This window comes from Colobus angolensis, unplaced genomic scaffold, assembly GCF_000951035.1.
Source record: "Colobus angolensis palliatus isolate OR3802 unplaced genomic scaffold, Cang.pa_1.0 Scaffold35, whole genome shotgun sequence".
In the NCBI taxonomy this organism is placed as follows: Eukaryota; Metazoa; Chordata; class Mammalia; order Primates; family Cercopithecidae; genus Colobus; species Colobus angolensis.
The window spans coordinates 9,904,016-9,918,334 of NW_012116821.1; the positions used below are offsets into that span (position 1 = coordinate 9,904,016).

General features: G+C 37.1%; 1 protein-coding gene across 1 annotated transcript in view; it reads right to left on the reverse strand.

Annotated features, from left to right (window-relative positions):
- Window positions 1-14,319, reverse strand: part of AIM1 (absent in melanoma 1) — a 210,018-nt gene that overhangs the window by 32,135 nt on the left and 163,564 nt on the right. The window contains exons 5-8 of the mRNA XM_011952859.1: window positions 12,325-12,372; window positions 12,119-12,237; window positions 10,007-10,172; window positions 7,165-7,304 (exon numbers count right to left, since the gene is read on the reverse strand). Of these exons, the coding sequence (XP_011808249.1) occupies window positions 7,165-7,304; window positions 10,007-10,172; window positions 12,119-12,237; window positions 12,325-12,372 (473 nt within the window). The remainder of the gene's footprint in view (window positions 1-7,164; window positions 7,305-10,006; window positions 10,173-12,118; window positions 12,238-12,324; window positions 12,373-14,319) is intronic.

Sequence of the window (14,319 nt, forward strand, 5' to 3'; positions counted from 1 at the left end):
GATGGTTACTGGGTAGAGGGCGTGAAGATGACTAGGAAGATGCACGAATGAAAGGGGTTTCTGCGATGCTGGGAATGTTCTTTTTCTTGATCTGAGTGGTGATTGCGCTTGCGTATTCCCTTTGTGAAAATTCACTCAGCTTATATATTTAGGGTTTATGAACCTTTTTGTACAAATGTTATTTTTCAAAAAAAAAGTTACCTTAAGGAAAAAAAGAGGCTTATCTTTTAAATACTACTGTAATGCTTCTAAAGCACAAGAAAACAGAGGCTAAGAATAGGGTACTTTAAACTTCCTTATGTTTAAAGCATGACAGCCAAGGATACACTACATGTATTCTGGAGCTCAAAGTTATCACAGGCACACTACCCACAGATTTTTTTATCTAACAAAATAATGGCAGTTCTGTAACACATTATGGTATTAGGCTAACAAACCAAGCAGGCTCCGAAGTCTGACTTCTTTAAAGCTTAATTTTTCATAAACTGAATATATGGCTCATGAGCAAGTGGTCTGAGATTTTGAAATGATCCTTACCAAAGGACCTTTTCATTAAGTCTTTCTTTCTATAGCTTGAGTTCAAAGAGGATTTATTCATCTAATACTAAACATTTCACTTTTGTTGAAGCATGTGGTTTAGCTGCATAACATTTATGGAGGAAAGTCATTCTAGGTAGAAGGGAATTTGTGAAAAAACTGAACCCATAAATGAATGCATTTGAAAAGACTGCTGTTTTGAAAGTTCTTCCTTAGTAAATGAGTGCTGAAGGCCTGCTGGGTAATTCAAACAGACATTTATTAATGTTGGGTGGACTTTGGAATTTGAAAACTCATATACAGAGTATGATTCACTTTTTCTAAATTCTGTTCCAATAAGATACATTATTTATGAGGCCCTCAGGAGAGGGGGAAACTATCTCCAGGCAGTGTTATTTCAGTTTCTAAAGGTAATCTTTTATTTTCCCATGCACTTAGGTCATAAGCTTTTGCCAATATAGATTAAAAAGTACAACTTTATAGTTGTACGTAACAAACAGTATGATTATAAAGTCCAAGCTTATTTTCTTAAACAAACAAATGTATACCTACAAATTAATATTGTTAAAGTAATAACAATGGCCATCTGTTTATTAAAAATATTTGTCTAATTACTCTTTTAGAAATACCCCTTGAGTCACACAAGAAAAATCAGTCTTATCTTGTTCACTTGTTCTTAAACCAAAAACAGCACTTCCAGATGGATCTTAAGTTTTGTTCCCTAGATATGGCTGTCCATGAATATTGGCCATTCACAGAAACCAACTGGATACTTGAAAAATTAAATATGAATGTACTGACTTTGAGGTTATTCACAAGAGAGGGGGCTGTGAATGTCAAAGGGGAAAATGAACCTTTACAATGGAAAGATGGAGGAGGTACCACTTTAACCAAGCAATCAAACTTGGTATCGCTAATGGGCAAGCTAGTTAGCACGTGCTGCCTGCTGTGATGCAACGTAAATATATGGTGCTACCTATACGAAGTATCCATGCCAAAACTGTTTGGCCTGAACCTAACCATACCTCGGGACCTAAGCCGTAGTAGATAGGAAATTCGGGCAACAGAAGAACAAGCTAAATAATAGCATGAGGGAACACTCAGACAAACCTAGAATGTGGCACACTCTCTAAGACAGCTGGCCTAAATCTTTTTAAAAGTTAGTGGCTTGGGAAACAAAGATGAGGTATTTTAGAGATTTTTAAAAAGAGACTTAAAGAGACAGAGCAATCAAATGCATTGTATGAACCTTGATTGGATTCTGATTTGAAAACGCAAATCTATAAGACATTCCTGAAGCAATTGGGAACATTTGGTGATGGGCTATAGAACAGATATTATCATGGACACCTTGTGAATTTTCTCAGATGTAATAATGATAGTTATGCAGCAGAAAATCATTAGAAAGAGAGTCAGGCTGAATCTTACAATGGTGAAGGATCATGATATCTCCAATATACATTCAAGTGCTCAGAAAAATAATAACACAAATATGGCAAAATATTAACAGTTATTGGGTCAAAGTGAATGGTACACTGGTGTACACTGAACTGTCCTTCCTACTTTTCTGTATGTTTGAAAACTTTTATAATAAAAAATTGGGCTCTGATATGGTATTTCCACAATGAAATATACAGTGAATATTACACAGCAATGAAAAAAATACATACAGATGTACCCATCAATCTGAGTAATCTTAGGAGTGTGGTTACATGTGTAACCAGGGTGGGCTACACCAGGTTCTGCAGCAATGTTGGTAATGGTCTAGGTTGTAAGTTGGGTGGTGGGTCCACGGGGGATTGTTTTATTATTGGGCTTCATAGTTCACATATATACATATATTCTTCTGTATATGTCAAATATTACACAGTAAAAATGATCAAATAATGTTTGTCCATTAAAAGAGAAGTCCCTTGACTTTAGAACACCTGCATTCTAGTACACATTCTGCTAACAGCTAACCCTAGTCTGGAGAAAGTGACTAAAGCTTGTCTTCCTCAGTCAAATGATGGTGTTGGGCCAGATCATCTTTATACTCCCTTTGAAGTTCTAAACTTCTTTGCTTTTGTTTGTTATAAATATACTAACCCCCACTTCCACCCACACACACACCCCGCCCCCAGAAAACCCAATATACTTTCACCTCTGGGAGGATGGGTGCTAGGATTAGCCAGCTGCCTAAAAGAAAGATTTAAAAACAAATTACTCTCAACAGAATCTGAAAGGCAAATTTAGTTAGAAATTACTCATCTCCTCAAATAAGAATTTGACAAGACAGGTAATACCCTTATTTTGTATATGAGTAGAAGAGCTTAATCTAGAGTGAATGGGCCCTGGGATAAATCACCTAATGGATTCTTCAGGAATTCCCTCCACAGCAAAGACTTCTTATCCCACTTCAGGGGAACTGGTGCATCAGCAGAAGCAAAATGAGCTTGAGTGCTTACTATCAGTTACATCTTCTCAACCCCTTGAGGCTTTCCTTTGAGATCTATAAAAGCACTAATGACCTGGTGTCTAAGCTCACCAACCAAGTTCAACGAGCCCAAACTTTGAATTAATATCCAAGGCAGTGTTCCACTATCCTAATGACAACAGAAATGAACAGCCAGAAAAAAAGATGCCCATCATGACACAAACCTGTCATAAATTGTAAACTGTGACAGGCTGGTAACTACCACCTAGGAGACAAAACTAAACATACTGGAAAGGTAAGAAATATCATTTAAGGTAGCTTAATGTGCTTCAACATAGCCAAGCCTGAGTCATGGCACCCTCCAGACACTGATTAAAATATGATAGCAGATGCCTTTTTCATTCTTTTCTAAGGAAAGTGATGTTTCTCAACCTGACACTAATTCTTTTAAAAAAAAGTGTATAGACTTATTTCATGTAAAAAAGTTAAAGGCAGCAAGAGATGAAGGCATTTTCTTTTGCTTAGATTTCCACTTTTCTTCCCAGTCTTTAAATACAAAAGTGCCTTCTCTTCCCTTAACTACACCCACTCCCTTTTGTGACTGTGTCCTGTGCCTGGTTTAAATGCATTCTCTATGTCAATGACTCCTAAATTTATGCCTCCAGCCTCTCCCCTGAACTCCAGCCTCACACACCTAGTCACCTTCCTGCCCACTTACTTGAATTTGCAGTTGGCATCTGAGCCTTAACCTGTCCAGAACTGAGCTCCTGAATCTCACTCTCTCCTATCCTGCTCCTCCAAGTCTTCTTCGTCTCAGTAAGTGTTGGGGTTCCAAACCCTGGGCTGTCTCGGCCCCTCATACACCACACACAATCTGTCAGAAATGCTGTTAGTTCTACCTTCAAAATGCATCCAATGTCTGACCATTTCCCACCGCCACCATCGCACGTCTAAGCCACCATCCGTTCTTGGCTGTATGATTGCGAGTGCATCCTACGTGGTTTCTTGGCTTCCACCTTTGCCTCTTTCTAGATTATTTTCTATACGAACAGTCAGGCTGATCCTTCTGTTAATAACACAAGTTAGATCAAAATTCTCCAATGATTTTCCATGCCACTTAGAGAAAATCTAAATCCTCCTCCCCGAGGCCTGAAAGGCCAGATGTGACCTGAGCCCTCTCCTATCCTAACCTCCTAGTCCACTCAGCTTCAGTCACCTTGGCCTCTTAGCTATTGCCCAAGCATGCCCAGAAGGGCTTTTGCAAATGGTGTGCTTCCTCTCTGGGACTGGCTCCCTGCCCCTCTTCCCTCAGCTAGCTCCAGGGCAGACTCCCTCACTTCCTGCCAGTCCCTGCCTAAAATGTCACCAGAGTCCTTTACTAGCCACCCTATCTAAAATAGCAACATACCTGCCCCTCTCTGTAATTTATGTTTCTTGTAGCCTTTGCCATCTGACACATTATATATGTATTTGTGTTGTTTATTCCTACTAGACTGACAGCTCCAGGAGAGTGGGAACATCATTTTATGTCTTCACGCTGTATTCCCAGTGACTAGAAAAGCACCTGGCACTTGGTAGATGCTTGATTAACAGATTTACTGAATATACTTAATACATCTGATAGACACTCTTTTGGGTTTATATTTGTTAAAGTCCCAATTTCTTGTCATATTTTGACAGGGTATGCAGAGGAAATAAAAGCCTTTCCTAATTTCTACTTCTAAATTCACCACCTTTAAAAATTTCAGAGCCTTTTAAGGACTACAGGGTACCAACTGATGTAACTCAAAATGTATGCTAAAAGCAGTACATTTCTCTAAAGAAGACACACAAATGGCCAAGAGGTATATGAAAAAATATTCAACATCACTCAAGATCAGGGAAATGCAAATCAAAACCACAATGAGATACCACCTCACTCCAGTTAGAAAGGCTATTATCAAAAAGACACAATGTAACAAGTGTTGGTGAGGATGTGGAGCAAAGGGAACTCTTCCACGCTATTGATGGGAATATAAATTAGCACAGCCGTTATGGAAAACAGTATGGAGGCTCCTCAAAAAATTAAAACTAGAACTACTGTGTGATCTTGCAATCTCACTACTGAGTATATATCCAAAGGAAATGAAATCAAGTATGTCAAAGGATATGTGCACGTGCATGTTTATTGCAGCACTATTCGTAATAGCCAAGATACAGAATCAGCCTGAGTGTCCATCAACAGATGAAAAAATAAAGAAAATGTGGCAAAAATATACAATAGAATAAGTTCTGGTGTTCTATTGCACAGTAGGGTAACTATGATTAACAATAATATTTTTGATTATTTCAAAATAGCTAGAAGGGAGGATTCTGAATGATCTCACCACAAAGAAATAACACGTGTTTGAGGTGATGGATTTGCTAATTTCCCTGATTTGATCATTACGCAATGTACACGTGTATCAAAACATCACATTGTACCCATAAATATGTGCAATTATTATGTGTCAATTAAAAATAATTTAAAAAGCAGTAAAATGTATACTACCCTTGGAAAATAACTTTATACATCAAGAGGAGATATTTCAATTAACATTATTCTCTATACCCCAAATTCTGCCCTAATAACTACACCTTTGTATATTGACGAACCATCACTATAGTCTTCCCTTGCCATTTTTTTACTCTTCTGGGAGAGGGAGGTTGTTTTCTGAGAGGGGCTGCCATAGGGAAAGAACACCCTCGGGCTTCTGGGTTGCTGGTAATGTTCCAGTTCTTGGCTCAAGTGGTGTCTACTTGGGTGCTCACTTTATTTGTTTAAGTGTACATTTACCTTCTGTGAACTTTTTTCTAGGTGTGTTGTATTTCAAAATGTTAAAAGTAAATAAATAAATGAACAAACTGTCACAAAGGAGGTATCTAACTCATACTTTCCTTCCCCTACAGAGCCCTGGATAAATTCTTGTCCATCCTCTACTTGAATACCCCTTGCGATGAGAAACTCTCCACCTAACAAGGCAGCCACTTCCATTTTAACTGTATTAACCATCAGAAAGTTCTTCCCTGGGTCAAGTCAAAATCCATCTCTCTAATTTCTACTGGTTTTTCCTGGGACCTGCTACAGAATAACAGAGAGCAAGTCTCATATCTCTTCTATATGACCACCTTCCAACTACTCAAGGATAGCTGCTACCAATTCTCAATAGCCACACTTCCTGTTAAGCTGCCTAGAAGTTTTTAGTTTCTGATTTCTGAGGATCAAAAATCAGATTCACTGATCTGTAACTGATCCTATTCCTACATTTTGCACAATCAAATCATTTTTCTAAGATATGAACAATGGCAAACCAAGACTTTTAGTAATAAATAGAATTCAAAAAGCATGATTAAGGAGTGCCTTATTGTTCACTCCGGAGATATTCCATACCACTTTAGGGACAGACTGTAAACTTGTTTGACCGTATAAACCATTAGTAAAAACATTTCAGCGTTCTCTGAATATATGAATATTTATAATTATATACATTACCACTGAACTAATACATTATGCATATTAGAAAACATATACAAAAATAAAATCTTAAGAGGTGGAGACTTTAATCAAATAGAAAGAAGCTTTAGTGTTTTTTCCTGCATCTCAGTGAATGTCTTTCACATGCCGTGGGGCTTTGTGCTTCACCTTGGAGACCACATTCTTTAGTATTGCAGTCTGTACTTTCTATCCTCATTTCTCCCCTATCTGAGGTATTCCCATTTCCTTCAAAATATTCTTGCTGTTTCCTGTGATTTGTGAAACCAACCTCCTAGGGGCTTTGAACCAGCATTGTGTGAAAATATTCAAGGAAGTACCATGTGTGCTGGCTTCCATCCCCCCCCAGAAATATCAGAGGCGTGTGCTTTGAATTACCTCCTCTGAATCATCATGAAAATATAATCTGCTACTCAGCTTTGAATAAATCAGCTTCCTCTGTGACAAGGAAAGCCTTACATTAAAAATTCAATTCCCCCCCAACATTTCCTATATTAAATCTATATTGTTTTTAAGAGAGATGAATCATAACATAGGTGCAAAAGAACCAGAATTTTATGTGCCTTACAAAAATATACCTTACGGTTAATAATTACTTAACAGGATGACAAATCAGAGTCAGAGTATCTTAAGTCCTTTTTCCAGTACTACACTCACAAAAAAACTTCATTAAAATTGTGTTTGAAAAAAAAATACTTACGTGCCCCAGTGTACTTTCATGGAACAAGTCTTCTGCATTACACCAAATCCCTGCATTTCTTCAGTATCATCAAAGTAGGAACTTAGGATTCCTAACCCTTCTGGTTCAGTAAATAAGTCAATGTGACTAACTCTGTAATCCTGAAAAAATATAGATGCATAGACAGTAAGAATTGCACCATGCATTTAACTCTCTAGTAAGCTCATTCTTCTTCTTCTTACAACTAATCAAAATGAGCTTTAAATATACAAATACATTTCACAGAGTACCTGCCATTTTAGCCCTTTCCTGTTTCCATCCATGAACTAATAATCCACCTATTTTGGGGCAGACACACTTGCTTTAGTTATATAACTCAGTGTTGCATTCAAGCAAAGATCATCAGAAACGTATTTTATTTGAATTTTGGAATATATTTATTTTTCTCATCCTCACTTGACCCTCCTTGGTCTGGGATTTTGGTTCCTTTGCTCTAATATAATTATCCAAGCACAGAGACTTCAGTCTATAGAACGGCTGCTCTTGGAGTCTGCCTCAACCACTGTTTTGTGTCCATAAAGCCCTCTGTTGATTTGTGGTAACTCTCCTTGACTGAGTAAACCTTTATGATATTGGTTTGATCTAAGTCATAAAAGCAAAAGCACACATTCATAGTGATTTACAAATCTCTGTACTTTGGTCATTGTTCCATGCCCTGCATATCTGTGGTCCAAACAGTCTTCAAAAGGCCTCGTCTGGTCTAGTGCCTAAGCATTAATGGAATATTTATTGAACCTCATCTATGCAGCTGAGTTGGGTGAACTGAGCAACAGAAGAAATTTTAACACCTGAATAAGCTCAGATGAGGCTTTTCAAATGTTATCAAAAGGAACAACTCTAATGAACTAAAAAGGTAACCTCTAAAATATATGCTCTGACTTATGTTTATGTTTCAAGAAACCATGCACATGATCTGTAAAGAAAATATAATCCATGACATACCAGGAGCTATAACCATACCCTTTAACATGGCACCATTCAGAAAAATGTACCTCAAGGAAACAAATTAGAAAATTATAAATTACTGGCCAGGCGCAGTGGCTCACACCTGTAATCTCAGCCCTTTGGGAGGCCAAGGCGGGCAGATCACCTGAGGTCAGGAGCTCAAGAGCAGCCTGGCCAACATGGCGAAACCCCATCTCTACTAAAAACACAAAAATTAGACGGGCATTGTGGCATGTGCCTATAATCACAGCTACTCTGGAGGCTGAGGCAGGAGAATCACTTGAACCCCCAGGAGGCAGAAGTTGCAGTGAGCCGAGATTGCACCACTGCACTCCAGCCTGGGTGACAGAGCAAGACTCCATCTCAAAAAAAAAAAAAAAAAGAAAATTATAAATCATTAAATGCACAGAAACATTCTCATGGCATTACTTGTAATAGTAAAAAACTAGAAACAACCTTAAGATTCACTGAAAGAAGAAATAACAAATAAATAATGGTACCTCATTTATGTACTAAATAATAAATAATGCATTGTTTCAATGGAATATGATATTCAGCTAAACCCTAAACCTGTGGTAACATGAAAAGCTTTTGCTACAGTAAGTCTGCTACTATCAGACAAAACAAGAGATCTCATTTTCCTTCCCCATCTTCCTGAATGCACCCAAATCCTCACCCCACCAGATTGATACCTTCCCCAGTTCCAATCCCAAAGATGTTACCAAGGGGAGTGTGATTTTCAGGAAAGTGGTATAAAGAGAAAAAAAGGATTGAGAACCACAGTGTTAGGACAGACACGTGGAACAGCATTGTCCCTGTATTATGATTACAACTGCAGAAAAAGAAGACTAGAATATGGCCAGCAAAGGGTAGAAAATTCAAAAAATAACGGGGGAGAGGGCACTTCATGATGGGAATCAGATGATATTTTTAAAGATTGCTTTATTACCAATATTATCTGAGCAGTAAATAAAAACTCTAGGCAAAATATTCCATTAATGAGGACATTTTGAAATAGGGTTTCTCAAGTCTTACTTAGTCTTCTCATATTATATACTTAAAACAAATACAAGATAAATCATTTAGCATACCAATTACCACCTAAGTTACTCAGAAATGTTGACCCAGGAAGTAAGCGACGCTTTCCTCTGCCAAAACTGTTACTCATCTTTACTCATTCTCACGTCAGAATGTTCCTTTTCTCTGTATTGCATCTTGACACTCGTCTCCATTAAAACTTAGGATTTTAATTTTCTACTTAGAAGACACCATTAATTGCATTTTTAAGGTAAAGAATCATCAAATCCCAAGAGCCACAAAGAAAGACTCTGACAACACTTTTCTCATCAAATAACAAGAAACCAAGAAATTTTACCTCATCCATAAAGTGGCCTCAAATAGAGCAAGTAATATTTTGTTAAATCCACATGAAATTCTAGAGTTGATCAACCAAATTATTTTTGGATTATTTATTTTTCCAAAATAGAATTCCTATAAACCGCTCAAAGTAATCACAACTCATACAGCAAACAAAAACACTAAGTAAATGAAAAATCTGTTCATAGATGCAGAACTCATTTAAACCAAGTTATCAGGTAAAATAATATTTGGAAGATGGGAACAGAAGGACAGGCATAAAAGATTTACCTTAAGGGTTTATTGTGAAAAATTATCTAACCAATTATGTTTCTTTTTAAATTCTTTAAAGTGTACAAATAAACTTAAAATACAGAAAATACATCCATAAGGCACCAAATATGTTTCCCAATCACTTATTTCGTGAAATGAACATTTCCCTTTAAGCACGAATCCATAAATATTTGTTGAATAAATAAAATCCAGATTTACCGCAACCTACCTGGACCACATGTCTGATGGAACCAATCACCACTGGCTTATCAGACTCTGCTTCCTTGTGACTTTCCAAAATGTCTTCTATACCCCAGAGACCAGAGAGTTCCAATTCTCCTTCTTCTAAGGGAATGGAGTGCCCTTCAAAATTTGGTTGCTCGTATAAAATCCAACTAACAATAAAACACAGCAAAACCATTAGCCAGTCTTGGTGAGAGAGGCTTTGATTACTCAAATATCCTGGCTAATTGCCATTATATATATAGTATATTAGTGGCTAATTATCTAGCAATTAAAATAGCTTAAACTCTCCCTAACACTAATATTTTACTGGGTATAATTAAGTCTCTGATAACTCATGAACTATATCAGGATCTTAGAGAACTTTGGAGTTATCTATCTGGACGCTATAGAGCTACTAATGTTCCAAGTAATTGCCAGGTGGTGGAGACTTATAAATGATAATACGTCAGATAAATGGATGTTTACTGTAGTTTTTTTTTGTTTTTTTCTGTCTCTTTTTTTTTTCTGATACAGAGTCTTGCTCTGTTGCCCAGGCTAGAGTGCAGTGGTGCGATCTCGGCTTACTGCAACCTCCACCTCCCAGGTTCAAGCAATTCTCCTGCCTCAGCCGCCCGAGTAGCTGGGATTACAGGAATGTGCCACCAAGCCCGGCTAATTTTTGTATTTTTAGTAGAGACGGGGTTTCCCCATGTTGGCCTGCTGATCTTGAACTCCTGGTCTCAAGTGATCTGCCCGCCTCAGCCTCCCAATGTGCTGGAATTACAGGCATGAGCCATCATAAGTGTAGTTTTGTCTCTTCATATGTGTAGAAAACATTTCTCTTAGAGAGATTTTAACTTACATATTACAGTCATATCAATGCATATGTTGGTACAAAAGACTATAGGTATGGTAATGGAAAGCATCTTAACAATATTCTTCCGAACAACAGCCAAACACGAAAGAAAAACCTCATGTCAACGTATGGCAGTGTAAATGCTTACGCTTTCAAGAAAAAGAAGCCGACAAAAGTTGCAAAAGAAAGGAAAAAGTACTGTTCTATAAAAACAAAATTTGTGTAAAAAATTGCCACTATTATATATTGTATATTAGTGGTCAATTCTCCAGCAATTAAAATAGCATTTGTCTTCAAATTTAAGAATAAAAGCAAAACTTGTTTTTCTCATGACTATGTTGGATATATAGGAAAAAATATTAAAATACCTAGAAATCTAACAGGAAAGCTGCTGCATATTTAATCAAATGGAGACCAAAAGAAAAGCTTATGAATTTTTAAATCCATAAACATCCAGAGGTCTACCCTCTTTATTTCAAACAAGTTTACAAATAGGCACCAAAAGATAAGTATTATGCCAGATCAGCTATTTCTTTTTTTAAGCTGCCTTTCTCTACTCAGCTTCCTGTGTGTCTCCAAGAGGCAATGAAGTTGATAAAATGATTTCAGAAACTGTCAAAATATTTATTTTTTTCACTAGTTTCTTTACTTAACCAAAACAATCTTTTGTGGAAATATTGGAAAGCAAACTAAATTTTAAGTTAGTGCTGCACTGAGCTGTCATTAAAAAATTAGAAAAATGTCTTTATAGATTGTTTTTGTTTTTCCTTGTAGATTTTTTTTCCTTATTGTTTCTTTGCTTTGCCTTTTCCTACGTGTTCTCAAGTTTCCTTATAGATTTTTTAAAAGTCCTTTCTGGTGTATCAACACGACTAGTGCAACTCTTATCAACCTCATTTCAAGGTCATCAACCAAAAGTATGTTATGGGCCCTGATTTATGATTAGTTCATAACTATGAATATTAGTTATGATATTCATAATATGAATAAAGCAATATTACGGGGAAACATGGGAAAAAGAAGCTTGTTCTACTGTACCGTTCTGATTTTTCTCCCATAAACATGTATCACTGCTATAATCAGAAACATGATTTAAAATGACATTGTCAAGATATGAATCCCTTATCTTACCACGAGTAGTATTTCCTGTGCTTTCCATTGCTAAAGCCATAATTTTAAACTAGTAGTGAGGACTAAAAAGGTAATTAAGCATGTAAAACACAAACATTCGACATCAGGAACTTAAAGTGCCATTCTTACCATCCTCTAACAACTTTTATGAGTATCACTGGAGAGAGGCTCCAAGAACTGCAATCCTGAATGTCACTGAAAACTTCAATGCACTTCTCGGAGACATCGGGTTCACTATATATCACTATCTGCATGAAAACGAAAGTGGTAGCACAATTTGTTATGCTCCATCAGACCAAAATAGAATCAAGGCTAGAAACAGAAAATAATCTTACCTTTCCAGGTCGGGGATTGAGTTTATTTTGGACACTTCCTCTAAGTGTCTGTAATCAGATGAACAAAAACACAACAAATAATTACAACTTCACATAACAATCCTCTTTTTCCACCCATGATCCTCTAGGTAGGTCACACTTATCCCACACTGTATTGATTTTGAAACGTCCACTCTAATCGATGCTAAAGTTGTATTAAAACTCTTTGAGTTTATACTTTTAAATCAAGGGTTTTTTTTTTACCTCTACCTGAATTTGCCATTGCAATTTCTCCTAATTTAAATGTCTAGGCTATTTCCACCAATGCTAGAAAATTCAGGGCACGTATGTTTCTTGTCAGTTCACAGAATAAGAACTCAGCTAAGAAATTCTAATTCAAATAATATCAGTATCATATCAAATAAAGAGAAATTATATTAATCACTTACCTAGAAAGAGCTGAATCAATTTTGTGTTCATATACATACCCTATCTGAATCCATACAAATATTGTTTTCTCATAGTAAATCTATAATCATATAACAACCACTAGTCTAAACAGAAGTGTTGACGGTATATATGGTATATTTCATAATGTACATTGCACATAGTATATTTAATCCCCCTTTTTTTTCTTTTGAGATGGAGTCTCACTCTGTCACCAGGCTGGAGTGCAATGGCGTCATCTCGGCTCACTGCAACCTCCGTCTGGGTTCAAGTGTTTCTCCTGCCTCAGCCTCCTGAGTAGCTGGGACTACAGGTGCATGCCACCAGCCCAGCTAATTTTTGTATTTTTCTTTTAGTAGAGATGGGGTTTCACCATGTTAGCTAGGATGGTCTCGATCTCGTGACCTCGTGATCCACTTGCCTCAGCCTTCCAAAGTGCTGGGATTATAGGTTTGAGCCACCAAGCCCGGCCTTATCCTGCTTTTTTGACAGACAAAATGCATTTTAATATGGCTCCAAAACTAATCATTTTCAAGACCATCTGACAAGACCAGTAAAACCAGAAATGCATAAGATAATAAAATAGGAATTATACATGTAAAAATATTACAAAACATGAACTACTTTCAATGCTGACCAGGATGCCTATTTTAGGAACTGCCTTTGCTCTGACTGCTCTTGCATCACACCAGAGTATGACATGCCCAGAAGACCACAAAAGGCTGGGGTGCAGTGGCTCATGCCTATAATCCCAGCACTTTGGGAGGCCGAGGTGGGCAGATCACCTGAGGTCAGGAGTTCAAGACCAGCATGGCCAACATGGCAGAACTCTGTCTCTACTAAAAATACAAAAATTAGCCGGACGTGGTGGTGCTCACTTATAATCTCAGCTACTTGGGAGGCTGAGACATGAAAATCGCTTGAACCTGGAAGGCGGAGAGGTTGCAGGGAGCCAAGGACATGCCACTGCACTCTAGCTTGGGTGACAGAGCAAGATTCTGTCTCTTAAAAAAAAAAAAAAAAGTCCATAAGGGCCCCCCTAGACCATTATCAGAAGCCAAATGGTATATACCTATTTATGCATACATATACATTAGAAGTAGATAAACTGAAGAAAAAGCCTAAAATTTAAAACAAAATTCAAGTAAAACCTTCATGATTGAATAGTTATCCAATCAATAAAAGCCCAGGACCTAAAGAAAGGCCATTATTTTTTAATCATAAAAAGGCCTAGAACAAGTATAAAGATTTTATTTTTCCTTTTTATGTCATTTGACTTGATTTTTATAAGGAAACTGTATATTCTGTTATCAGCTTTGTCAGACTGTAGTTAAATAAGGAAAGTGATCTAAGAACAATTAAAAAGAACAAAGCAGTAATGAATGGGAAGTGGACCAGTGGAAATTTTGTGCTTGAGAGAAACAGTTAAGAATTTTATGATTTCTGGGTACCATAGGCTGATTCAGTCTTATTTGTTTATAGGAGTGGTTCTCAAAGTGTGGTTCAGAGGCCACTGAGGGGTCTCCAAGATCCTTTCAGGTAGTCCATGAGATCAAAACTATTTTCATA